Consider the following 26,065-nt stretch of genomic DNA (forward strand, 5'->3'; position numbering starts at 1 on the left):
GATGCCTGTTTCGTTTTGTTTTTCAGCAGAGGTGGCATGAAGGTTTTCTGAATTATTTGTTCATTTCCTTTGTCAGGGCAGGCTGAAGAATAGGGTTTATCCCCCTGTATGGACTGATGACAGAAAATGCTATTTTGCTAGTCTATTTATCAATGGATGAGACCCGTTTTTCTGGGATATTTTATTTTGGGTACCTCCGGTATCCTCGTTTTGCTCTTAACATGACGAAAAAAATGTGGACAACAACTGAATATCTGATATCATTCCAATTCTGTACCAATTTAAGAAGGATTGCCAAAAAGTCTCCTATAATAATCAAGTTGAATAAAAGTGAAAGCCTCCTTGTGGGGTCACGACAACAAAATCAGGGTGGTATAGACATGGTTACGTCCATAATTCAATTTGAACAGGACAGTGTTAAAATTGAATTCACTAAATGGAGGCCTTTCTTTTGTCATATGTATTATAAATTTTGTCTTTTCATGTTATAGACAAAACCAAAATTCGATTATATTTTGTTGATCCATATGTGACGGATTTTAGCCTACACAGGCAATAAAGGGAAATTTTGGAAGATTCAGACATGTTGAACCCAAGTTTGACAGATGGTTTAACTGGCTAGAGTTGCGTCTATTTGAGATAAACCAAATCTTTTACAGTGTGGAGCCGAGTTGTCATATCAATGGCCTTGCACAGCTGAAGCACCTGGCTTCATAATTACGCTGCTTATGGACAACCAGCTGAAGGACTCAACATGCAGACAAAACCAGAGAAGTGCTCCGGGGATAATCATCAAATACATTGTGTACAGGAATCTGGAAGGGTGTAGGTGGCGCGTGCCAATTTGAAGTGAATGCGAAGGAATTTGAAAACCCGAATTTAGAGCAGATGTGCCTTTTGTATTTTTTACACGTGCCTTGGAACGCTTCCTTCGTTAATGCATGAGCTCTAAAACGATAAAACGAATTCGTTTGAGTCCTTTGTCAAAGGGTACACTACGCATTATCGTCATAGTATCATCAGACAATGATGCAGGTGATTTACATAGACCCTACTGATTGTATGAAGATCGGGTCTAGAAATTCGCGCATATCGCTTAAATGACCAAATATAGTCGAAGCAAAGTTGAAATTCATCCAAAGCTTTTAATGTTCGGTTTACGCTGTAAACTCGTTTTCAAGGAACGACGCTCATTGTCTTACACTACTTAATTATTTCTGACAAAAATTTCTATTTGTGGGCAAAAATTCATGAATTTTTATAAGCGGGTAATTGAGATGATGATTTCAAATCACTAAGCTAAGCATGCATTTTGACTCAACATTTTGCATCACTTGACACAAAAATTATTCACAAATTTGCAGATTAACTGAAATACGAACAATATGGTAGACTAGTCCGAAAACGACATGGGCGACGGGGTCGTTGATAAAGTTTCAAATTATGAAGAGATTCCCATTCTCTTGACAAAAATGGGAAATCAAGTTTGGACACTCGGGAGGATTGTGGTCCACACCCACTTGAACTTAAAAGTGCATCATCTCTCCCGGGAGTGTTTTTCGCAGCAAAGGGAGACCGGGGGACACTGACCAACCCTCAGAAAAGCTGTGTCAATTTTTGTCGAACGTGAAAATCTAGCAAAAGATCTTCCCGCACCGGGAATCGAACCCGGGCCTCCTGGGTGAGAGCCAGGTATCCTAACCACTAGACCATGCGGGATATTGCGCTCGCCATTGGATCAAATTACTTTATAAATATCAAATCATGTTTTCTGAGAAATTGATGTCTATATTCAAAAAGATCATCACTCCCGTGCGATAGCAAGTTACTCGAACAGTGTTGTTTGCTTGCTATCTTAACTTTAAAGCTACTCATTTAGGTTATAACTTTGATGAATCGTCACTAGTTCGGTTCGCGAAATTCCAAGGTCGCGTGGATCAAACAAAATGGAGTCGAAGGCCATATTTTTCGTTTTTTTCTGCTTCGTTTCTGCCCCGTATATACCATCATTTGGCGAAGAAGTAACCGGTGCTCAGAAGTTTAAAATTGAGGGTAAAGTCAGCTTAAATCATGCCAGCGATCAGAATTGGATCTCGTTCACCCGGATCCTCGTAAATGGTGGCGAATACATCGGGTTTTTAAGGTGCGTTCTTGACGTGTCGTCAAATCGTATGGTTGTGTGGTAGTTAGTTACCTAATCGTTGGTGGTAAGCTTTTATAATCGGATGGGCTTATACCAACGTTAGGGATGACAAGGGCCAAAACACGGTTGAAAAAAGTAACACTTCAAAAATATACTTTCTATCCACTTCAGTCCACAATTAATGGCTTATTTCACAAACTTACACAGGTACCTTTCGAAATAATCCAATTTTATGCATGTTTCGAGTGATTAATCAACATTATTTTGAGAAATTAATTAATTTCTCCACAAATTTCGCCATTGGCCGCCATTTCTCTGTATTGCACATGTGGCATGATAAGACAAGGGGACCTACAAGGATTTATATAAAACTTCCAAGACGAAACGACAATTTTTATTTTTGATGGTTTTCCAACCTATATTTCAAATCTTCGTGTTTTCCTTAATTAATATTTAAATAATAAATTCTGGTAAAAGAAAAATGTGAATAAGTGTTGATTTCTTAATATTTTTCAATTTCGTCGTTTCGCTTTGTTAGTTTGTGCTGTTGTCCTGGCCTCAGTCCACAGGTGCCAGCACCTCCAGTAATTTTCAAAATGGCAGCTGTTGACTCTACGGAAATTTACTCTCACTTTACGGCCGATTTGCACATGGATTAAGATCGTCAGGTGAGGTGTTATAGGTATCAGACAAACTACGAATCTGTTGTGCGTCGATTACAACAAAAATTAGACGGATATCTTAAGAGACAATGAAATGCCAGGCAAATTACTCGTCAGTCAAATTGGCTGACGAAGATTTCATACAAAAATGACCTTCCCATTCCTGACTGTGGTTTGTGAAAATATCCGATCGTGAAACTAAACCACAGACAGGTTACTGACTAGTTGTGTGGTTGATCGATGTCGCATTGAATGCTGATGTTCTTCTCGTTCGATTTCTTACTTTTCCATAGGAAAGACCTTGAGGACCGTTTTTAATGCTAGTAGTCGGCTGCTTAAAGTAACTTTTAATCAGGAATTAACAACGGTGTTCATCTGCCTTTTCAATTATACTCGTGAACCTATATTATTATCAATCCGATACAATTCCAGACAAAAACTCTGCAATAATGATATTCACTAGGCCTATAGAATAATCCATCGAGATTGCACCTGCTGGATTGTTATAAATCATCTCCCCAAAAGTCGGTGTCTGAAATTAAGAATTGAAAATTTTACAACATTAAATGAACCAACATGTTTTCTTGATCTCTTTATTTCTAGAATAGTAATATTTACCAGTATACGGGATACATTAAAATGTGCATGGCTGCAGAAAACCTTTTATCGCTGCTTTGCTGCTATATTTTCTTCATATTATATTATTTCCCTCAATTTCAGGAGTGATGGTCATTTCGTAGTGAACAATTTGCCGTCTGGTTCATATCTTGTTGAAGTGGCCAATCCGACGTACTTATTCGAAGCCAGCCGAGTCGACATAACTTCGAAGGGAAAGATTCGTTCTCGTAAAGTGAACAACATTCAAACATCATCCGTACAAACAATGGCTTATCCGTTACGATTTAAACCGAGAGGGAAAGCGAATTATTTTCAAATTCGAGAACAATGGAGGATCACAGATTTACTTTTCAACCCAATGGTAAGCTGTTTTCACCAGCTACTGTATTTCCATTTTTGGGTACTAATATGATGGTCTGTACGACTCCTTGATTCCTTAAACAAAAACCCTTCAAAACAGAAAACACTTTTAGGGGCGCTTGAAACTCACTCCTTATTTGAGCAAAATGCCCAAAACCCCTTCAATTTCATAGGCAAAAAGACAGTTTTTGAAGCCTGGTTTGTGTTTTAGCTTGGCTGGATCAATCATGCATCTTAATGAATGAATTGGGGGTTCTTTCACGCATCCCTGCTGTGGCAGGAATTTCTTGGTGGAGGTGTGCCGAGTGGTGCTTACAAACGTTCAGCTCTTCTGCTCTTCTTTTCAGGTGTTAATGATGGTTTTACCTCTACTGTTGATTATGGTTGTACCAAAACTAGTCAATACCAATGATCCGGAAACGCAGCGAGTGAGTACTTTAACTGGGGCCAGTGGTTCAGAAGTTGGTTAAACATTTTAAACCAGTAGATAACCGACATTGTGGTGTTTAAAACTGCATTGTTACCATGGTATTCATCAGATACATGAAGGGCACATAGTCTAATTCTTTTTATTTTTTCTTTTCAGGAGATGGCAAACCAAATGAATATTCTCAATACAAAGCAGCAGTTGCCAGACATGTCAGAAATGGTCACGTCACTTTTTGGCGGTGGCAAGAAACCTGCGAAGAGTAAAACTAGCAAAGTAAACAAAAGTATCAGATGATGCTGAGGTTTTTTGCTTTTTTGAGAGAGAGAGAGAGTGAACTGAAGAGCTATAATTTATATGTTGACTGTTTATTTCAAGTTCCATCATTATTAATCCTTTTTTGTAAGGCAATGCTTACAATGACTTTTCCACTGGCTGATTTGGCCCACAAAAATTGTAACTGTCTATTGTTTGTTGTACGTATAATGAGCTAGGTAAAATCATATTAGATAATTAATATTCCATACAGCCTAGAGATAAACACACTACCACGGTAGTATATTTGATTTAGCAAGGGCAAGTAAGTGACCAATGACGATGCTGATGTAATTTGGGATCGACTTATCATCACATTGGTTACTAACTAACCGTGTTTCCTATATTGTTATCCCACTTGGGGCGTAGCTACAGGGCTATTGCATTCACTTTTCGTCCATTCATCCATCCGTTGATGAATCCACATTCGGTGACATATTTCATCGAAATTTGTGATTGATACACTTTGAAAAAGCATCTTTAACATGTCTGATTGGTATTTTGATCATTCAATTTGTATGAAATCAGTGGCTGTCTTAGTCTCATCGGTCCAGTCAATTGTAGATGGAAAAAAGTTTTTGGGATAAAATATCAACAGGTTTAAATTTACAGTCTTGATATTTGAGAATTGTTGGCATTGTCAAAGGATAGTACATCTCAAGTTGGAATTATAAGTTGCACCAGTGGGAGTAATGTTCACTTTCTCTATTTATATTGGTAGGCTATCCTATGCATAACCACAATCAATTTAAAAATTGTAGCTTATCATTGTGGTGAGTTGGTCATAGGGGTTGTCACCAGGTGGTGCATTGAAAAGTGGTATTAGTATAGGGTACTTCCACTATATATTTGTACCTAGATGCATATTTTGTAAACACTGTCAATTGTTGCAAGGTCAACGATTAGTCACTTGGGACATTGCATAATAAAATTGTCAGATTGTCCAGCTTTCACCGAGTGGGCATGTTGTCGCTGGACACTAGTTTTCTTTTTTCAAAGTGTAATTCAAAAAAGTATATCATGCATTTGTATTCGAGGAAAAAAGAATAAACAATTTTGCACCAAAACATTTCCATGAATTTCTTTGTAATTTATCTGGTTTTGGGTTCAATGGCATCGACAGTTCAACGTAACTCTGTGGCAAGCACATCCTCGCTTGCCAGGGGTCCGGTATCACTCCCGAACTCGCTACCACCAGCCCCCTGGCCTCACGACGCGCGATTTCATTACCGGCGCTGTTGCGCGTGACGTCATATATCGATTTACGAAATACTTCCTTGTTCAGTAAAACGTTCGCTGCTTGGTCAATTTAACGGGAAAACCAACAGAAGTCTACTGACGGTTTGTTACGAGCGCTGTGATTGGTACGACCGGATTCTGGTCGGCTAGTAACGACTCCAACGACTCGTGAGGTCAAGGGGTTCGGGGAACAGCTTTAGCGTAGTGGGTTCGAATCCCTTGACGGGTTAAGATGTGGCAAGCAAGGATTAAATATTGGCTCAACAAACTGTGGCAAGCAAGGATGAAACGATTCGGAACCAGTCTATATCGCGTTTGGCTTGCCACAAAATTCTATTTACTAAACCACATCAACGAAACGTCGCATAGATTTACTTTCAATTTACACAAATTATCTATCTATTAAAAATACAAATCATCTAGATTAATTGTAATTCGTATCTTTTGAAATAATATTTATGAAGTCTGATGATTGTACATAAATATTTTATAGTTATCTTTTATTTATTTCGGTTACACGTTTTGACGTTAGATATCACGTTAAATTTGATTGGTCTACGCGTTCAACCACGCCCCCGTTAACTTTGTTTCCGGGTTCATACTCAGACGCTAGAGGCTTCTAGGCTTGAAAGAAGGTAAGAATATTCGCTTTTATCGAAGCTTTTCATTATTTTCAACCGATTTTCTAAAAGTTTGTTGTTAATTTGTCTGTCAGTAGATACTCGCTTATATAGTACAGTAGTTGTCGGTTGTCATCGGTAAGGGTCTGTGGTGCACCGTGAGAATGTTTTCTAATTTTGATTCTGCTGTCCTAAAATTAAAAAGTTCAAGTTTCCACAATCATTGACAATGTAGAGCAAAGAAGTGAACTATTTACTAACTTTTGTTTGACTGGACCGAGGGACTAGGTTTTAAAAGTTGAGAGTATAGGTAGTAGGCCGATTTAAAAAAGGGCATACCTTTCAAAATTACAACGATGCTCATCTTTTTTTTGAATGTGACAAGTTTGCCAAAAAATTGCCGACAAAATTCAACAAGAAAAGAGGTGCTTGGGAATATAATAAAGTCAACAAGAGTACGCAGGCCTACAGTAGGCTAATGCTTATTTTGCAACTTTTGCATTTGGGTCTAGATCTAGACTTTTTATATCCGGAGCCTTGGTTAGGATGGAAGTGTTAAAAAAACATTTAATCAGTTGTATCGGGGCCCTATATTGAAAATTAGTGATTTTATTACCATGCAGTTTGTGTTCAAACAGGGCCCTTACACCCCAGTTGTAGGTCAAAGATCCAAGCCATTGATGACATATATGATTGTTCTCACTGGCACAGGCCTACTCATTACTGTTCAAGTTGTCAATGGCAGCAATTAGTATTTGACCCTGTGTGCATCATTCTGTAGCTAGCAAAATTGAATAAGCGATTGATAAGGATTTGCATTAGGCCTATATTTATTCTGCTGGGACTAATGACAAATATAGAGGATTTTGGCTGTGTTGATGATTCTATGCCTTGGTTGTTGGTACTTGACTTTTCATGTCAAATTAAGATGATTTGCAATAATTGAGAGTGTGTCTATGTAAATTGGCAGCTCCTGGACCTGGTTCTAAAGTTGTCAGACTCGCAATAAGCTGAATAGTTAAACGTTAAATTAGTTCATTGAAACTAAGATTGAAATGAATTTTGTTTACACGGTCCAGAAAATCATTAAGAATTTTTGTTCGTTATTGGTCGTCAATATCATTCCAGAGTAGGCTATCATCTATTAGTCATACAGGCAGTCTGGGTTGTATGAGTAATGGTGCAAGAATTCTATTATGACGAGTAGGAAGCGGTGCAACTTCCAAAACATCCTTCAGATATGCCTCCTCATCACGGAAGTGACTACTACTTCATGAGAAAAATTGTTTAGAATAGATACAAGGCTTGGATGTGGTTATTATCATTTCTCATGTTATCACCAGTAGGCCTCGATAGACCTTAATGCATGTCTGAATTTATCACACATTCTGTTATATTCAGTTTATCAACTGTCACAGTGGTAAAGACCTAAATTTATTAGTTGTCCAGACTTATATACTTTCTACGAAGGCTAAAACATAATGATAAATCTCCTGATGCGCTGGGTCACTTTTGTAAACAGTGATAAAATTTGTAATCAGTTCATTTCAGCCAGGGTCTTTTATGGTTAGCTTGATCATGATTGAAGTGAAAATAGATAATGTACAGGATAAAGGCGGCTGGCCTGGTCCAGCAGAAATGAGAAACATGTTATCAAGTTTTTGGCCCAAATGTATTCATATGAGTTTAATTAGCCCTCTGATTTTTGTTGCATGACCCGCTGACTGTGAAGTAGGAAAACTGGAGATAGCAACAAATTGAGAGAAAAAGGAAGATTTAGCACTGTTGCAGAAATAATATTTAGTGACAGCGATTTTTTAGCATTTCTTCATACTGTATATTTCCCCTTTGAGACTTTTTTGGATGTTGTTCGAGTGCTATATGACAAAAGAAGCGAGGGTTTAGTCACGCCTCTCACATCTGCTTCGTTTCTGATTCAATCCGTTCGCTGATTGACATCTCATAAACAAAGATAGATCCTGATTTAGCGCGTAACAAAGCTGTCTGGTTGTCTAGCTGCTCGATGCTTTAGCAGACAGCGAGGTGCAAAGGGTAGAGGTGCAAAGGGTAGCGTACGTATACAGTTTGATTTTCAGGAAATCATTGGATTTGTAGTGACGTTTGTGTTAAACTCGTCCAGTTGCTCAAATGTCAGTAAGAGTTAAGCAGTGGATAGTTGACATAGTGACAATTAAAAGTTCATTGTTGCTATGGTATACATCCACTGGCTATGGTATACATCCACTGGTTATCTTTAATCAACTTTTGAGCAACTAGCCCCTGGTGTAGAGTAAGTCTAACGAGAGGGATGCTTTAGCCTATATAGTCTCACTTCATATTCGTAGCAACAATTTTGTTATGGCAATAATTCAATCAAAGGCGTTGAATATCATCGAGTGGGCTCTAAGTATTACCTGCAGATCCAAGAGATACAAGTTCACTATTACTGGGCTTAAAAACTACCGCTTATAAGAATGCCTGGAGATTGTTGATTTCAGGATTCCTAAGTCCAGGAATCTGACAGAGCAAAAAAAGTAAATGAAAGTCGTTAAATGAGAGCGCGGCCGTGAACAATGTAAACTCTAAACTTGTTTATTTGAAGTAAAGCTTTCGCTGCTATTTGCATTGTAGCTTCATCAGGTGAATGATTCGTAAATCATCGAGATTAAAAAATCCAATCAATGATTCGACGAGGGGTTAGCCTCATACAACAACATTTCAGTTGTTTCAATTACCTTTTTTATTTCTATTTTTGATAGAGAGAGTCTGGCATTTTAGTGGTATAGCTGGTGTGCAGTGTAATTAGGTTATGTTGTCGTTGATTATTGTGGATCAGGCATTAATTTTGACCAAATTGCCATGAATAATTTCACCTCGGCATTGCGTCAATAAAAGCCCATTAAATAGCTAAGTAGATTATTATCGATTCGCTTGATGGCAGGATAGAATATGACAAGATATTTTTTCTATCGGAAATACGTTATATATTGTCATGTATTTGTAATTTGCTTAGCAAGCTCTATTGAAATTTTCTTGTTAAAAAGATGATCAGAAGGATAATACAGTGATGTGATGGACATTGATTTCCTCTATAGGGGAATACATTGACATGATATTAAACAATACCCATTTTTCGGTAGATGTCAATAGGTTTTGTTATTTTGATCCAAAAGTCAAAATGAACAATACATTTTCGGGGACTTTTTCGAAATTTCGGAAACATGTTTGAGCGTAATTTTATCGAAAACTTTTGTCAAGACGACATCATTGACTGCATTCACGAAATGTATGCGATTTCCCGCCTTAGCCTGGGGTGACACTTATACTGACTAGTGAGCAGACAAGCCATATTGATAAAACAAATATCCAGAGTTTAAAAGGTGGGAATGTTGTTTATAGCGTAGATTACACCGAATTCATGTATTCACGCAGAGCAACTGATCACCAATACGTTGCTGTTATCTTCAGTCGTTGGTGACCTGCGAGCGTTCTCCACGTTTGTGGTTCAGTCAGGGTGTAGGGTGACATCTGAGGCCCCTTCAGTTCTGTTGCATCCGATGACCTGATCCTGGCTTGAGTCAAGTTCATTCCTGGATCAGGTTTTCTCAGTACCAGCCGGTGTCTGGATTGTGGTCACATTGAGCTGTGGTCAGACTCTGAGCCGGATGTGGGCGGGTGTTTTTTTTTCCCCGAGTGACTGACTGGTTATTGCAAACCCTGATCTTGGTTTTGTTTATCACAAGTGACGAGTCGGTTTAAGTGTAAGCGAGAAGTGTTGTATTAGTTTGGGAGAAAAATATTCACAGTCCAAATTTGCTAGCGCCATAAAGCGTGTAAATCTCAAAAGACCTCGGTCTGTCTGTAAGTTTGATCAGTTATGAACAAATAGGACTAAAATAAGCTTGGTCTGTTTTTTTTATTATCTTAAACATTTCAAGGACTGGAACCGACAGCCTTGGTTTCATTATAAATATCTCGCAGGGAATGTGTATAATGCTTTACCCGAACAAAGAAATTTTTTTCAATTTAGAGATTGGTTTTTCGCCGTGTCACGTGAACGTAAAATATCATCTTATTCGTCTACGTGGTTTACTTTTTCATAAATTATCTTCATCCGATATGTTCGATATATTTTGATCGAGCCGTTTTTATTTGTTGTTTTTTTTTTCAGGATTTTTTCATTTGTGATATAACTGCACGTTAAACGCCATCATCATGTCGACCAAGCCAGATATCAGCGAAGTGACCAAATTCGACAAAACCAACCTGAAAAAGACGGAAACAGCAGAGAAGAACTCGCTTCCAGATTGTACTTGTAAGTTTATTTTAGCCGATGATGGTAATTTTCCTGTCGGAATTTTTTTGAGAAAATGATTCGATTTGATAACCGATTTGGTCTGATTCCGGACCGAGAGATGCCATCTGAAATTAAGTCTAAGTTAGTTAAATCTAAGGTTCGAAATAAGCTTATAGTCTTCTGTTTAGGTTATGATATCATAGGTTCCATCCTCGAACTTGTTAGACGCGAGTCTTTATTATGAAGATTTATCAGTGACTGATTATTTTTAAAGAATTCGTTGTAAGGCTACGTTAAAACTAATGTGCAATCACGATATCATACATTGTATGATATTGATAATTTAGGTTTGAAATAATTTATTTTCATTCAAGTCCACATGTTTCTTTGTAGTTTTGAAGGTGCTCAATGTTTAAGCCTGAAAGCGAGGGCCAATTTCTAACGATTAATGAAAAGTACTATCTTACTAGATATGTCAGTTCTGCATTGTTACCCTGTACATTGAAACATAGAGCTGCATTTTCACGATGTGTATCGGTTTAAAGAAATCCTGCAAAAAGTTCACCTGTTTCTTCGATGTTTTGAAGGCGCTCAATATTCAAGCCTGAAACCAAGGGATTATTTCTAACAATTAATGAGCAGATTTATAGAAGTACTATTTTACGAGATACGTCGGTGTACTGCATTATTACCCTGTAGATTAAAACATAGAACTCCCTTTTCATGTGTATATCGACCGGTTGAGTAATCGTATGCCGTTAATTTGAGCCTTAAATCCTCCACTCAAAGATATCGCACTCTCTGTCCATCTCTCCGAGGGAATTATCATTTGCTAGACTTATTATGTGTCTTCATTTGATGTACATGATTCTCTTCTAAAACCATGAACATAACTGTCCTCCAGTTTTATAGTTTGTATGTCCGGACTCAAACGTATGATTAGTTCAGTTTGGTAACTCAGTGATGCATAGATAAGTAAGATTCTCATAAACTGGATGCAATGGAAATTTCTTAATAAGTGAAGGTTACAAATTTAATAGGAAATAACAGAACTGATGGGGTAAAATTCTTAGGAACTTACTGATGGGGTAATTTAGATTTATGCAATAAATCGACATGGCAGTGAGTAATGGGCAAGTCCGATAATGACAGCATAACAAAAACAAGTTGTTTTGAGTTCAAGTTTTCTGAATCAACTGAAGTTGGCAATATTCATAAGTACCCTGTAAAACTACATATGCCAACGGCTACATTCTCATTTTTGTAGGCTACATTTTGATATTTTTCCGACCTCTTTTCAAACTGTTATTTGTTTTCTAATTCAGTCTATAGAGACGTCATCGGTATTGCAAAGGGTAGCTACTTGTGAATGTTTCCAGTTACTGCACTGGTTCCACTTCAGTTATCGTTTATATGTTGAAAACTTCATCCTTCACACAAAATTGTGTTCAGTTCCACATTGCCCTTGGTTAAATATTTGATGAATGATGTTTATTTATATAGTGCTGAACAAATGTGGCTGACTGATTATCAGATTTTGCACCAGCAGCATTGTTGTTTGACCTAATTGCTGTTTTAATGGCTACTGAGGTCTTAGTTCAGTGGCATCCTCTCCTGGCAGACATTCGAAACTGACTGTGTCGAGATTGCCAAGGTACAAAACCCTGCTACACTATAGACCGTGTGCGCAGCTTAGATTAGCCGATCTAAGGCGTCATTTTAGCCGATCAGAAATCCTTCTTCTATTTTAGCCCCGGTTTTTCTATTTATAGTTTATCCATGTGATTTGCCCCTACTCATTATGCAACAGACAATCTGATTTGCCACAAATTTATTTGCAGCAAACCTGCTCATCTGGTCTAGTGTAGCAGGGTATTATGCCGTGGCTGAGTCTAGTGATGCCATCAGGTTCAAATCCCGAGATCCAGTATTTTTAGCCAATTTCAGGTGCATCTCGCCAGCAAGCTATTACGTACATGTACATAAAAACTTAAGTTGTCATCCAAAAGGACAGGCAAACACTGCCTCTTATACCATGTAGGTTTCGGAAACGATTTTAGAACAATAGCTGGAGAAAAAAGGTCTATGAATGAATACAGTATACGTGCCTGTAGCTTGTATATTGAATTTCTTTTTTGAACTTCACTTATACCGGCATTACGACTGCAATTATATTGAGGCTCCACCCTACTTATATAACCATATGCCGTGGAGAAATGAACTGACATCAAGATATCGGGTAGCCAACTATATACGATCTATGCTATGAGTCGGTGATCCTAATTCAATGCTGTTGTTATTCAACGGCTAATTTTTTCGTCGTGATTGTCAATATTTAACTTAGTGCATTAGGTAAATATATCTGTGGCTGTATTTGTTAAACTGACAGCTTGAATTTCTAGGTTTGAGAGATATGATTCAGTATTGATATTATGGATGTTGCTGTTTATGGAAATACTTATTATTTGAAGGAATCCCACGGAATATTTTTTTCTTCGTTTCTCACATAGGGCCTAGTCTAAACGTTGCTTTTCTATATGATTGATAGAAGAGAAATTAACATAGGCTGTTTCAAAGGAAAGTTTTAGTTTCTTAGGATCTCGTTATTAACGCCTTACTGTCATTATACCCCAACAAGATCCTGAAAACTTTGCTTTAATCGAAGATTCAAAAAGCTTTTGATGAAATTATGATTAGCCTGATTTGAGAAAAATGAATTGATGGTTTAACCGTAGTATCTTATCGTGTATATGCCTGTTATGTTATCAAAACCGTTTGATATTAGGAAGAAAATAATTCAATTTATGCGATTATGATAGAGAACAACTAAGATTAAGAGACTTTGAATTTCAGTGAAAAGTTCAGTTAGATTTTCGAAATGCTATTTGTCATGCAGATTTTGTATTCATCGACTCATTTGTGCAAATGATGATGCAGGTGCACTCCATATTCTATGGTTTGTAATCGGTGTACGGTTAGGGGGTCAGGTACACAGTACAATATCGGACAATTTTTGCTTTTTATTGGTAAAATCGAATTTCAAACAGCGACGTTCTATATCTGGGTAATTGAATTTATAGAAAAGCTGCTTTCGATGGATTTGTGTTGCTCACGCCTTTATATATATATATATATATATGTGTGTTGCTCTATTGTATAATGTAAAATCCACATGATTGGGGCTTTGACTATTATCGGCGCATGATATGAAGCTTCCTGCCAAGAAATATAGGAGCCTAAAATCATGTATTATATATATATGTGAATATCCGAGATAATTTCCCATTTCATTATTTGCTCCTTATATCGCGAGTAGAGATGGCTGAGGAATTTGTAACAGGTTTGATGCGATATTAGGGTATGCATGTTGTTGTGTGTTTTCCCGCTACAGTCACTAGGGGAAGCCAGTGTTGTATATGCGCAAGGAAAGATGGTTTTTTTTAGACGGTTTGCTGCATATATCTATTTATATTCGAGTAATCGTTATTGATACAGGTATCGATATCAATAAGCATCAGAAGTGCAAGGACGAGCTGACCTCGGAGAATCCCAAACAGAATCTGAAACACGTCGAAACAACCGAAAAAAACCCGCTTCCCGGAGTCGAAAGTAAGTATTCCATTTCTATCGTTCATTTCCATTCATTCATTCATTCATTTCATCTAGTACATTTTTGCGAATGCGACTTTTTTTGGGCATTTCCAACTAAGCTGCATTAGGTTAGTTGTCGAACGTCATGTCCTACCTGCCGTCGTCGTCGTATCTAAAATCTGAGCCCGGCGAATGATTCACCATCAGGAAGTATGAACTATTATCATTAACTATACCCTCATAAACTGAGCCCGTGTTATGTTTGTACAACAAACAAATGAGCCTTTATTTTTTTAACCTGAATGCGCATACATGTACATGTGTGTAAAAATGATACATGTTTCATTTGTCCATTTTGTGAATAATCATATCTTTTATAGGTCGGCCCTCATATCGTATACGTGTTGGTTTTCGATCCTTTCAGAAATTCTGTCGACCTGGGCAAACTTCCGGTTTCATAGTTAGTCGACTAGTGGTTGGAACTAATAACCGAACGCACTTAGTTCAGTCGCATTTCACAGTGTCGGCCATCTTGCAAATAAGTCAGGCCTACAGTAATCGTTCTCAATCCCGTGGTCAACTGATTCCGGATATACTTTCAACTGACGGTTTCAATTAGTCTGACTATAGTCGACTAACTCCTGATTTACTGAAGTTCGTCATATGCTGCGCTGGTGATTTAATGCCACGTCGCAAAAGGCCATCGAATACCGAACTGACCCATTGCTTTCTCTCAAACCTTGTTTAGCTCGATCGAAATTATTTTTCAACTTATGTTTTAAGTAGAAATTTTCTCTAAAGCCTAATTAATCAGGTCGCACTAAGTTCCGATCCGGTTTTAACATCATAAGAACACTCGTGTCACATCGCGAGGTCGAGTTGCCGATTCGGCCAAGACTCGGATCTTAGCAACAATCAGGTCATCTGAGATCCACGATCATTTTGAAGCCAAAGATTAAGTCATTTGATGTGTACTTTACTGTTAATTGGCTATGACCTTACGATTGCAGGTTCACTCAGGTCACATAAGATCTGATCGTCGTAAGAAATAGATCATGTCCAATCCTTATGATTGCGCTTAAATGACTGGGGCCAGTTGCATAGTCATGGCTTAGACTAAAGACTGGTCTAGGACCAACTTAGTTCTATAGCTAATCTAACAACTTAAGATCAGTCTTAAAATCTAAAGCCTAGCGCACATCGACACTGCGATTGGAGACAACTAGTTGCCAGGCAGTTTTCGGCGCATGAGAGCAACTGGCTGGATACAATCAGTTGCTCGAATTTGTCGATGTGAGCGAGCTTACGACTGGTTAGCGTCCATCTATCTCCAGTTCCACCCAGTTGCTCATGTTCTACTTTTGAGCAACTAGTTGTACTCAGTTGCTCTCATATCCATCGATGTGAGCGCTCCATAATCAACAACACATGGTTGTAACTGACTAAAACAAAGCTATTTGTCACGTGACTTGTGATGCCCTCAAGAATATTTGCTAAACCACATCTCAGTTGCTGTCGATGTGTGCGCTATGGACCTAGCGACCGGCATGAGCCACACAGTTGCTGGTTTTTACTAAATTTTCGATGTGCGCGGGGTACTCGCTCACTAGCAACTAGTTGTCTCCAGTCGCTTTGTCGATGTGCGCTTGGCTTTAGACCACTTTTCAACTTAAGTCATGACTGTGCAACTGGCCCCAGATCTGCGATCCGTTTTAATCTTAAGGGACACTTATGGCACAAAATTCCCTGACTGGTTGCTGATTCTCTACGTTCTGATGAACTGTTTGGATCTTATGCAACCTAAGTTTGGCTTTAGTCTATCGTATTTCAATGTGGTTGAGTTAAACAAGGGATGTTATTAGGTTTCGAAGCTGCAGTTGTTTTGTTGTTGTTTTTTTTTTTGATAATCGACGACAATTTCTTTCAGACATAAAATTCGAAAAAGAGCACCTCGTCTTTCAGCAGAACATCGTGAACTTCGATCGTTCGAAGATGAATCCGACCGATACGCAAGAGCGATTGATTCTCCCCAATAAAGAGAGTATGTCCTGCATCTTGTGTGTTGTTTTTTGGGCCATGAAATTCGTGCCTCCTCCAAAGCCCGACAATGGGGAGCTGCAACACCAGTTATCCCACCAGATGGCGTGACGAACACTTGGTCTTTTGTCGTCGAAATTAGTTCATTGAACTTCAAACTGTATTTCTATGCTCCTGGGGTCAGTTCCATAGTCATGGGTTTGACTTAAGTCTGAGACGATATTAGTTATATAGCCAATCTAATAACTTAAGACCAATCTTAAGACTTGAGCCCACTCTTGACTGTGGAACTGGCCTTCGAATCCATACATTATCACAATACGGGCCAAATATACTTAAAATTCATTTTTCCACTCGGAGATCGTTTTCATGAATAATTGATCTATTGTTATGTAGAGGAAATTCAATACGAATGACCGAGTAACTACTAGCGCACCTGGTGGATACTTGCTTGCCGCAGGAGTGTTGAAGGTTCCCCGTTGAAATTGAGAGTATTTCTGAGACTCACTCACTAAATAAGCATATTCTCGTTACTTCGTCGAAGTCGTATAAAAACGGAGAGAGCGAAATATCGCGCTTCCGAGAAATGCCTTATTCTTGTCGTTCTTACGTTTGAAATAGTCGCTTATTTTCTCTCGATTTTATATGGCTTGACTGATGAGGTGAATCTTAGAATATTGGACGTCAACAAATCGCATCCCCAGTTTTCAGTGTGAATTCTAACAGCAATCGTTTTAAACTACAGACTGTGTTCTCCATGCTGGAATTTTGAAGGGGCTGCATTTATTGTTTGGTGTATGACACCGTAGCTAGGCTTTCGATCCCAAGCTTCAAGTCCCCCACCCTCCGAAAAATACAGAAAATCAATCAGAATTTTGGTGTAACCCTCTAATTTTCATATTAGCTCTTCAAATCCATTAAATCATTATTGACAGAATATCGACATCCATTCTGATAGGGGCAGCAGATATTTTATACAAAAATTAAAGGGTCGGCCACTGAAACCTGTTATGCAGATCTTCATGCCACTTCGTTATTCCACGGCACATCTGTAGTTATTATAGTTGGACTACTAATCATTTCTTAATTCTGTTTTCAGCATTAACAACCAGTGCATCGTGTTATATGTCATCTCGCTATAGAATGTTTCATTTTCAGAAAATGAATTTACGATACATAAATAAACCAGAAGATTAACTATTCTCGCGCGTAATACGCACCTATAAAACGTACATAATTGTTGTCAGTTGACTTTCGTCATATTTTCCGATATAAAGCAAATGCTTTGTATGAAAGCTCTAAGTGAATGATCTTTGTATACCTCGGCCCCGCGACAGTGCCCCTATAAAAAATAGATCTCCATCGAAATAAACTTGACAAAGGTTGTAAATCTTTGTTCGGGCCTGTTGCTGGGTTCGTACACTTAAGCCGCTATGACCTACATGACACAAATTGCGTTACCTTCGTATCTAACTAACTATGCCCAGCGATATATCTAATTACTACGTATAAGAAATGTAACTTAACTCAGACGCACATGGGGAATACCTGCAACGATCCTCCCCCTCAGAATTCAGAGTTCCACTCGTATATCTGTTAATAAAATGTATGATATGTATCCAGGCATGAGATACAGAAATGTCTTGTTCGATAGATAACTTATGGAACGAACTTACAGACACCAGAAAACAGGCATCTCCGCTTTTGTTTCTTTTTCAAAATATTCCGGCGGATTGTCCTCATACTTAATGCCCAACAACCAACTTTGTTCCACCCAACTGAGTACCATTTTGTGACGACGCCATATGGTTGTATCTCGGCTGAAAAATGGATCGTCTCATTAATTTTGAAGTGAATGTGGTACCAGCAGTACACGTACCGGTTAATCATACACTCACGCGCTTGTTTGTGCATTACCAACCATAGAGAAATGACCTATATTGTATCGGTTGGTCGCGGCGACGAACGTCAAAAAATTATTTCCGGATCCTAATTAGGTGAAAGTGTCTGTGTGTTTAGTCTGTGTTAATGGCGTTTAGGAGGAAATTTGTATGAAAATTCATGAAAGACTGTCGCCCTACATAACCGCTTTATTCATCTCGATATCATTTTTAGTAGCCTGGAACTAGTTCCATCTGTCTCCACGCGATATGTAAGTCTCTGAATCTGTTGAGATATGATTGCGATGCATATAGTGAGAATATTGTCTAAGGCGAATATCTTAGTGGACTATGACGCCTGGGGGGAGGGTGCATCGGTATTGGGGCCATCTTTTCATTTTGAATGACGTCGACAATATTTTTCGATCAAGAAATTGGTTTCGTCGCATCGCAGCTCGATGCTGAACCATATCTAGGAGTCGGAACTGAACGCAGTTCTACGGTTGGCTCCTGAGTCTTTAGTTTGTGATAGGATTTAGATATATCTGTACGAAGTACGACATGTCTGGTGACCGTAGACTCAACCTTCCTGTCTGCTTTAGTCATTGACAACGATTTTCATTGCTTATTGTGCCCACATTTATTTGCAATGAGTCAGTCAGTGGCTGTGTGTTGAATTCGCGGAGTAACAGTGCTGTTATGCTCTGTATTTATCGCAGCTGGCTTAGAAATCCCTTCGGACCCTGGAAATTGGATCTTTAACCCCTCATCTCGTATATATCTCTTAAAACCAATAATTCAATATCGACTAGGTGCTTAGGTACTACATGCATATGGATATGCATCTGCTATATGTTAAACTTTCTACATTCAAAAACATTGAGCCAATTTTAAACCTCTCTCCTTATGTATGGTTTTAAACTAGGGTCTCATTGTGGCGCGCGTCAACCTCCAAAAATAGTATTAATAAAAACATAACACAATGAATGATTATAAACGCGACGAACAGCTGTTTTCGAGTATGATAAACTTGTTTTCAGTTCAAACATAAGCCTTTTATTTCTTAAATACTCAGTATTATTAGCTGTATCAATAAACTCGTAGCTATAAGTGCAAGGGGTAACATCTCAGCGGAAAGGCTGTATGGATTGCCTTCTATCCAGGAAGATAGCATCTCCCTGACTTATCTTTGGATCGATACAAAGGTATACACATCTATGATATTTCCAGGTTTATGGGAAACCATCTCGCGTTTTGATTTCCTGTTGCCGTCTCATTTCCAATACCCAGACCTGGCTACCACTACCATTTGAGAGTAGTTTCTACTCTTTCAAAAGCTCGATTACTCCTAGAGATTTGGTCAAAATACTCTCAAAATGGAAAAATTTCTAGTACATTTCGAATTATAACTACTATTTAAGATGCCAAATTTAATGCAGTGAAAATTACTACGAAGGTAGATGCCAAAGGTCTGAATGCCCCGACACCAATGAACATAATGTGTTATTGTATTATTAATGTCTGTTGTGTTTGCATTGTTACGAGTTCCTACTAACTATAAATGTTTATGTATCAGGAATGTTAATTAGTTGATTTATAGCGTTTACCCATTAGTTTTCAGTTTGGAGAACGTAGTATTATTCATCATATTCATTCGCAGCATGCCTTTGATATATATCGACAGGAATTTGCCAATGCACTGAACAACTAACATTGAGTTGCTAATATAATTTGTCGAACAAATACTCTTGATACATAAATTCATCAAAAAGGAATAATGTAGAATCTACATCCTGGTATTTGGCCAGAAAATTATATACCAGTGAAAAGTATCCTTGCAAAGTGAATTGAATTGCCCTTATTTAGTTGTTATCGAAATCATTATCTACCCGACAACAATGTTTTCTGCCTACATTTCTATATCATCATATAGGTTATCTGCGTTCACCGATAACAACCTGCAAAGCTGTGCTATTTAGCGTTAAAATTAAACTTCAATATCCTTTTTACTGAATGAATTAAAAACCAGTATAAATCAACTTTCCGCGAAATTATTGTCCATCTCATAATTCTACGAGGATATTACGAACTTTCCCCGCAAAACTCGATCAAGAAAATTCCATTGCTGGAATGCAGGAAGTGCCTTTTAACGACTTTGTTATTTTCCCAACAGTCGCTAGCAGTTTTGAATGATTTCAAAGATTATCTTAACCTTGTCTGACTAAATGTAGCGAGGGGGATTTCATCGTATTTCTATACGCGGATGAAATTACGTCACTATGTCGCACCAATTTTCAACCTGGATTGGATCAATAAGTATTTTAAAAATGGGTCCTGGTACTACGAGTTGGGTGGTTACCGTTTACAATATTATATCCTTGTTTCCAAAAATAGCCCGAGCAGCTAGACGGTGCTAACCTTTTCATCGGTTCTTCCCAAAAATCTTCATCAATCGTCGACGAATTTCTCGATATACGTAACGTGTCTCGGTAGACTAATCGTTGACTTCTAGTTTCCATGGGAACGTATTCGGAATCGCTTATACGTACTATGAATGAAGTTTGTTTGTTTGCTTGCTTTGACCAGGTATCAACGAGGAAAAACAGCACCAAGAATTCACGTCGAATATCGAAAAATATGACGTGAACCAGATGAACCACGTGCAAACGGAAGAGAAAAATCCGCTCCCAAATCCGGAGAGTATGTACCGAGCGTGATGACCCCCTTCCTCCTACTTGAAGTTCCTTCGATAGTAGACTCCCATCTTATTCAGTATTGTCGTCGAATTAAGAATCAGGGAAATTGAAAAGTTTCCGAAAAAGGAAATCTTGTATAGTATAGTAAATTTGTTTTCCCAATTAAATCACTACTGATTTAGGAGGAGTCTACTATTTTCGACACTTTTCTTTATCCCGACTAATCGAAACTAATCAAACAACCCTTCTCTATGTATCATGCCCTTTTGTTTGAAAATACTACCAAGAAGTAGCCCGAATGTTTCAAGTGATGTCATCGAGACCTTGCATATAGGGACCACAGTATTCGGGGTTTTTTACTTTTGAACAGGTCCAAATCATGCATGGTGTTTAGAAGAAATTTAGAAACCTATAAGTGCATGCTTCACAGGCGGCAAGTGAATAAACATTTCCTGCCAATGAAAACATCTTAATTATAGAACACCTGGTGCCTTTGATCTTCCAGGAGTTTCAGTTGTAATGCTATACTGCGGCTTTATCTCTGATACCGCCTTTATCTCTTATACAACTCTGATTCAATTGTAAAATCTATTATATCTATTAAAATGCTGGGAATGTCTCAACAGAGTCCTGCATATCAGAAATTGGCATTAGTATCTTTTTTGCGTTGCCGCAAATCAACATAAGCCGCGATCACATGAGCATTTTTGGCCCGGGCCATATTTGGCCCGTGCCAAATTTGGCCCGGAACAACTGTTCACACGGGTGCCAAATGGGCCCGAGCCTGTTTGGCCTGACCAAAAATGTCGCACCAGGCCCGAGTCTAATTTTAGCACCAGACAAATGATTGCGTTTGAATTGCAACTGGCACCGGAAATGATTCACTTCGCTTTGTTTGAGCATTTTTGAGTATCGAATGAATGGTTTGCGTGTGAACGCGCTCTCTAATTAGGCACGGGCCAAATTTGGCCCGAGCCTGATCGGTGCCAATTTGGCCCGGGCCTAATCTTCTCCATGTGATCGCGGCTATTGATTAAACAGAGATTTCAGGAAATATGTATTATTCCGATTATTCCAATGATTCCAATGTAGCTTAGTTGATGCAGCATGTGCCGTACGAGCAATCATCTCAAAATGTTGAGATGATTGCTCGTAGATGAAATTTTTCCTAGTAAATTACTATATCAATCATTGTTTTCTCATTTAAATCCTAAAAGCATAATTTTATTATGATTTTCCCCTCATTGTATGATGCAAACATGTGAACATGTTGGCATCATCTTGAAGACATTATCTTGGTCTCTGTTTGCATCATCTTGAAGACATTATCTTGGTCTCGAAAGTTGCTCTTTGAACAACGTGCTCACGAAAAGCTGTACGCACTCCCTTTGGAGGTTGGCCCATCAGCTTACTATTATGCAGATCATGAGGCCAAAATTTTGTTTCTATGGCAACTGATAAAACAGCATTGATGACGACAGTTGGTTGCCATTCATTCTGTAGACTCTGCGCTGCCTTAGCTTGCTCCCTCCTCAAAATCGACCTTGTCTCAACAGGTTTCAAATTCGTCTGTGATTATTAATCGAAACGGTGTCTATTGTTTCAGCTACTTCATTTTCAGATGCGGGCATTGCAATGCGCGATGACGAAAATCCAGTCACCATTATAGTGATATAATTGCCAATACGCTTACAGCGCACGAATTTTGCTTTCGAAAATGAAAGAATTTCTTTTGGACCGAAAGTTCGTTTTTGATTTTCTAACGCTAATCAATCGTTAATTTGCATGCTGTGTTTGTCTCGTTGCTTTCGTTTAGACATCGAAAAAGAAAAACAGCATGTCGAACGTTTACAAGGCGTCGAAAAATTCGACAAAACCGCGATGAAACATGTCACGCCGAAAGAGAGCAATCCCTTACCGACTGGCGATAGTACGTACATACCATTTCATCAGTTCAGTTCATCGTGTCACTTTTAACATATTACTCATCCTCTCTCATTGTCATCTTCATCATACCTCTAACTCTTTAACGCATTATGGTTATATATGATTGACCTTTCTCTTAACAATGTTACTATCATCAACTTAGAGTGATGTCTAACTGACCTCGAAGCTTATGCGAAATTCAAAAAGTACGGCATCAAGACCCGGCCGGAACCTGTCCTACTAGACCAGTTAAGGAATAATTCATGCAGCGCCAACCAATGGATTGTTTAGACCCCATTGCATTGCTGTGCATTATTTATGATTGCCTATTAGTAATATCAAATTTCTGCTGACCTGGGTTTACTGAAAGTTTCGATGCTGTGGTAGGTTCTCGGCGATAAAGGATTTGAATTTCTGCTGGATGGCCTTTGTCCGTCGAATTTCGTGATAGCTTCGTGTTTTCAGGTTTATTACTCATTAACAAAAGAGACTAGATCCTGTTCCTGATCTAAGTGTTGTCAAAATTTATGTACAGTAGACTCTGCCTAACTCGGTAGTATTGGGACCATAAATATGTCCTGAGTTGTAAGAACTGGAGAAAGTAGAATTCATCATGGGTAGGTCCGCCGAGTAAGGAGGGGTGCACTATAGTTTCTTTTCGCGATAGATGATTTTCGCCCGATGTTTATGATAATACGAGGACAGGATCTTGTCTCGATTGTTAAGAATCCTCTTTTAAGTACATCAAATGTCTCATGAAGTTTTCTCATGCGTGATGTCAGTCTAGTTAGTGGAACGTAAGGAAAGTAAGTTTTAGTATTGATACAAACGTTCTTAACGTCCTAGTCAAGGTAAGTTGTGTAGTGGTAAACCGGTATTGTTGGTTATAAACTTTTTGTGGCCCATATAGATGCCGTAAACAGCACTGTGATACAGAAAAAGTGCATGTAAAATATTTCAAAATTGATAGAATCTCCATAAACAACTTATTATTAGAAAAACTTTTGAAAAGCAAAGAGCACATTGATAGAATATCAGCAAGCAAGGTTAATTTGACAGGGGCATATCCTTAAATCTTGCTTGAGCCAAGTTTTCATCGAAATTGGTATCATGAATTTGGTGAATAGTATGAGCTTGAGAGTTATGCTGTTCATCAAGTCACAATATTGTACACAATAGTTTCGGCATCTATATGGGGGGCATTTAATTTAGTATAAATTTCATGCTTGGTGGACGAGCATGAGCATTCTGTGTGATTCATTCTCTAACTGTTGTACGTTTTATGAGTAAGCTGTATTCCTGCTTATCTGACTACTAGCTATCGATTTACTATCGGACATGATTGTCTATGTGAAGGTCATTGCCTGTCAAAATAGATCCTCATAGATATTTATGACTAGCTTTATTAATCATGGCATTTGATATTGCTGGACTTTCTTTTAAATCGGGTTTTCTACAATGTATTTCACTGGCAAAAGTTAAGCGTATTAACATGAGCTTTGCTTGCAGGGTGACACATTTATTCCAGATGATGTTAGATTTTTATTGACTGTCAATGGATAGTTTTGTGTACAATTATTATCAGATATTCTATGACCTGGGGCAAAAGTATGTAAAGATTAAAGTTGTATTGGGGTATTCATTGCACCAGGAATGAAAATGGGTACTCCTGTATCCATGTATACAATATTGTATTCAATTTCAGTAATCAATTTACTCAAGACTTTCATTGCGGTATCAGCATCTTAAGTTTGTTCGAACTTAGAAGTGACAAGCGAAATTTTGATTACGGGTACATATGTCACTTATAAGTTTACTACTATATTAATTATTCTATCGTTTCGATTGTATTTTTTAGCAATCAATGCAGAAAAAGCGCAACAGGCACAAGCTCCGATCCTGGCTGAAATAGGAAAACCTCACGCCCTTAAACACACTACTACAGAAGAGAAAAATGTCCTACCAACAAAAGCTGGTATGTTTGAATGAGGCCTCACATGTCGTCATAGAATTTGTTGATTTTAGGGACCATCCATTTAGTGCATATGCAAAAGGGAGCATTCAAATTGTACCGTTTTTTAGACCCCTCTGTACGACCTTTGTACTTTAGTTAATTGATCCCCCCCCTAGCGTACGTACATTTTGAAAGACAAAATGGGATGATATCAGGATACTCTGTGATGTAATCTAATATTTTGTATCAGACTGTTTGCCGTAATTTCGGATATCTCTTGTCGGATATGTGTGCCGCATATTCTAAAATAGCGCAAATAAACTCCTCCTCAACCACCTTGGGTGACAAGAGAATCTGCCTTATCCCATAGAAATTTGTAGCGATGACATGTGTTATACTTTTTGTTGAAAATAGTTTTTAAAGACCGAAACTATTTTTTCATTTCAGATATCGACGAGGAGAAGAAATCCTAAGGTGCTGAACTTATTATGTCAATTTCATTCTTCAGAAGAGGAGAAATAGAGAGGTCAAGGGCATTTAACGAGACCAAATTCTGCAGTTGATGGATGCGTTGGGTTTTTATTATCGTAATCATAATGTTTGGAAAGCGTAACTTTCTTGGATATTGCTTTGAGGAATCTAGGATATAAAGTAATTAATGCCAGCTTATAACAAGATATTCACTGTTCAGATAATGCGATCATTGTGTTTGAATTCGCTATTGCTGGTATTCATCCCCAATCGGCCGACTAGAATTTGCTTACTCGCTTTAGGTGCCTTATGACCGCGGATCTCTTTTTCGAAAACGATGAATAAATGCAGAATAAGGGAAACGATACCTATCCGATATTTTATTTAGATCGTACGTAGAATATTCAAATTTGTATAATTTCCATAATCAAGATATATTGTTTTGTAATTGAATTTACTACGTAAGTACCCGTACGTAAGTATCAGTTGGATACAAAATGTATACGAGAAATTATGGTTCTTGTCTGTATGAATATTTCTTTCATAACTAACTACTCAATTTGATCATTCCGTTATGAATGTATGCAGTACCAGTGCTATTATGGATATATGTTTTGCCGATTTTATTTGAATGTGCCTTGTTACGAAATCGTATTCTCGACGAAAACGAAAAAAAAAATGGAGATCTTTCCCCCTGTGTTTTGGTGCTTGAATCATTCGGACCGTTCGAATCGGTCATCGCATTATTTTGTCAATTTTATAACTTGTGTAGTAGTAAGCGTGAATGGAATCGTCATGATTTACTATTCTGTAGACTCGTCGTTGCTGA

At 38.1% G+C, this 26,065-nt stretch overlaps 2 protein-coding genes and 1 non-coding gene across 5 annotated transcripts; 2 read left to right on the forward strand and 1 right to left on the reverse strand.

Annotated features, from left to right (window-relative positions):
• Positions 1-1,647: 1,647 nt before the first annotated feature.
• On the reverse strand, positions 1,648-1,719 carry Trnae-cuc (transfer RNA glutamic acid (anticodon CUC)). The gene has a single exon. It is a non-coding gene; the product is annotated as a tRNA-Glu (tRNA).
• A 227-nt stretch (positions 1,720-1,946) lies between these two features.
• LOC141905189 (endoplasmic reticulum membrane protein complex subunit 7-like) lies at positions 1,947-5,581 on the forward strand. The gene is made up of 4 exons (XM_074793983.1): positions 1,947-2,143; positions 3,526-3,784; positions 4,131-4,211; positions 4,370-5,581. The coding sequence occupies exons 1-4, from the start codon at positions 1,947-1,949 to the stop codon at positions 4,505-4,507; spliced, it is 675 nt and encodes a 224-aa protein (XP_074650084.1). The 3' UTR covers positions 4,508-5,581.
• A 675-nt stretch (positions 5,582-6,256) lies between these two features.
• Positions 6,257-26,014, forward strand: LOC141904923 (uncharacterized). 3 transcript variants are annotated; one of them, XM_074793546.1, is made up of 7 exons: positions 6,257-6,399; positions 10,556-10,699; positions 14,177-14,290; positions 20,776-20,889; positions 22,702-22,815; positions 24,670-24,786; positions 25,213-26,014. In XM_074793546.1, exons 2-7 carry the CDS (start codon positions 10,600-10,602, stop codon positions 25,236-25,238), a joined length of 585 nt encoding a protein of 194 aa, XP_074649647.1. In that variant the 5' UTR covers positions 6,257-6,399; positions 10,556-10,599; the 3' UTR covers positions 25,239-26,014. The 3 variants fall into 3 exon arrangements, with proteins under 3 accessions (XP_074649647.1, XP_074649649.1, XP_074649648.1); XM_074793548.1 differs by lacking the exon at positions 22,702-22,815; XM_074793547.1 differs by lacking the exon at positions 20,776-20,889.
• The last annotated feature ends 51 nt before the right edge of the window (positions 26,015-26,065 follow it).

This window comes from Tubulanus polymorphus, chromosome 5 (assembly GCF_964204645.1).
Source record: "Tubulanus polymorphus chromosome 5, tnTubPoly1.2, whole genome shotgun sequence".
NCBI classification, from domain to species: domain Eukaryota; kingdom Metazoa; phylum Nemertea; class Palaeonemertea; order Tubulaniformes; family Tubulanidae; genus Tubulanus; species Tubulanus polymorphus.

Bases quoted from the DNA above. Each gene is read 5' to 3' on its own strand.
- LOC141904923 (XM_074793546.1), top strand. From the start codon at position 10,600: ATGTCGACCAAGCCAGATATCAGCGAAGTGACCAAATTCGACAAAACC. The intron at 20,890-22,701 runs GTATGTACCGAG...GCTTTCGTTTAG, and splicing joins TCCGCTCCCAAATCCGGAGA to ACATCGAAAAAGAAAAACAG. The intron at 22,816-24,669 runs GTACGTACATAC...TGTATTTTTTAG, and splicing joins TCCCTTACCGACTGGCGATA to CAATCAATGCAGAAAAAGCG.
- LOC141905189 (XM_074793983.1), top strand. From the start codon at position 1,947: ATGGAGTCGAAGGCCATATTTTTCGTTTTTTTCTGCTTCGTTTCTGCC. The intron at 2,144-3,525 runs GTGCGTTCTTGA...CCTCAATTTCAG, and splicing joins GAATACATCGGGTTTTTAAG to GAGTGATGGTCATTTCGTAG. The intron at 4,212-4,369 runs GTGAGTACTTTA...TTTTCTTTTCAG, and splicing joins ATGATCCGGAAACGCAGCGA to GAGATGGCAAACCAAATGAA.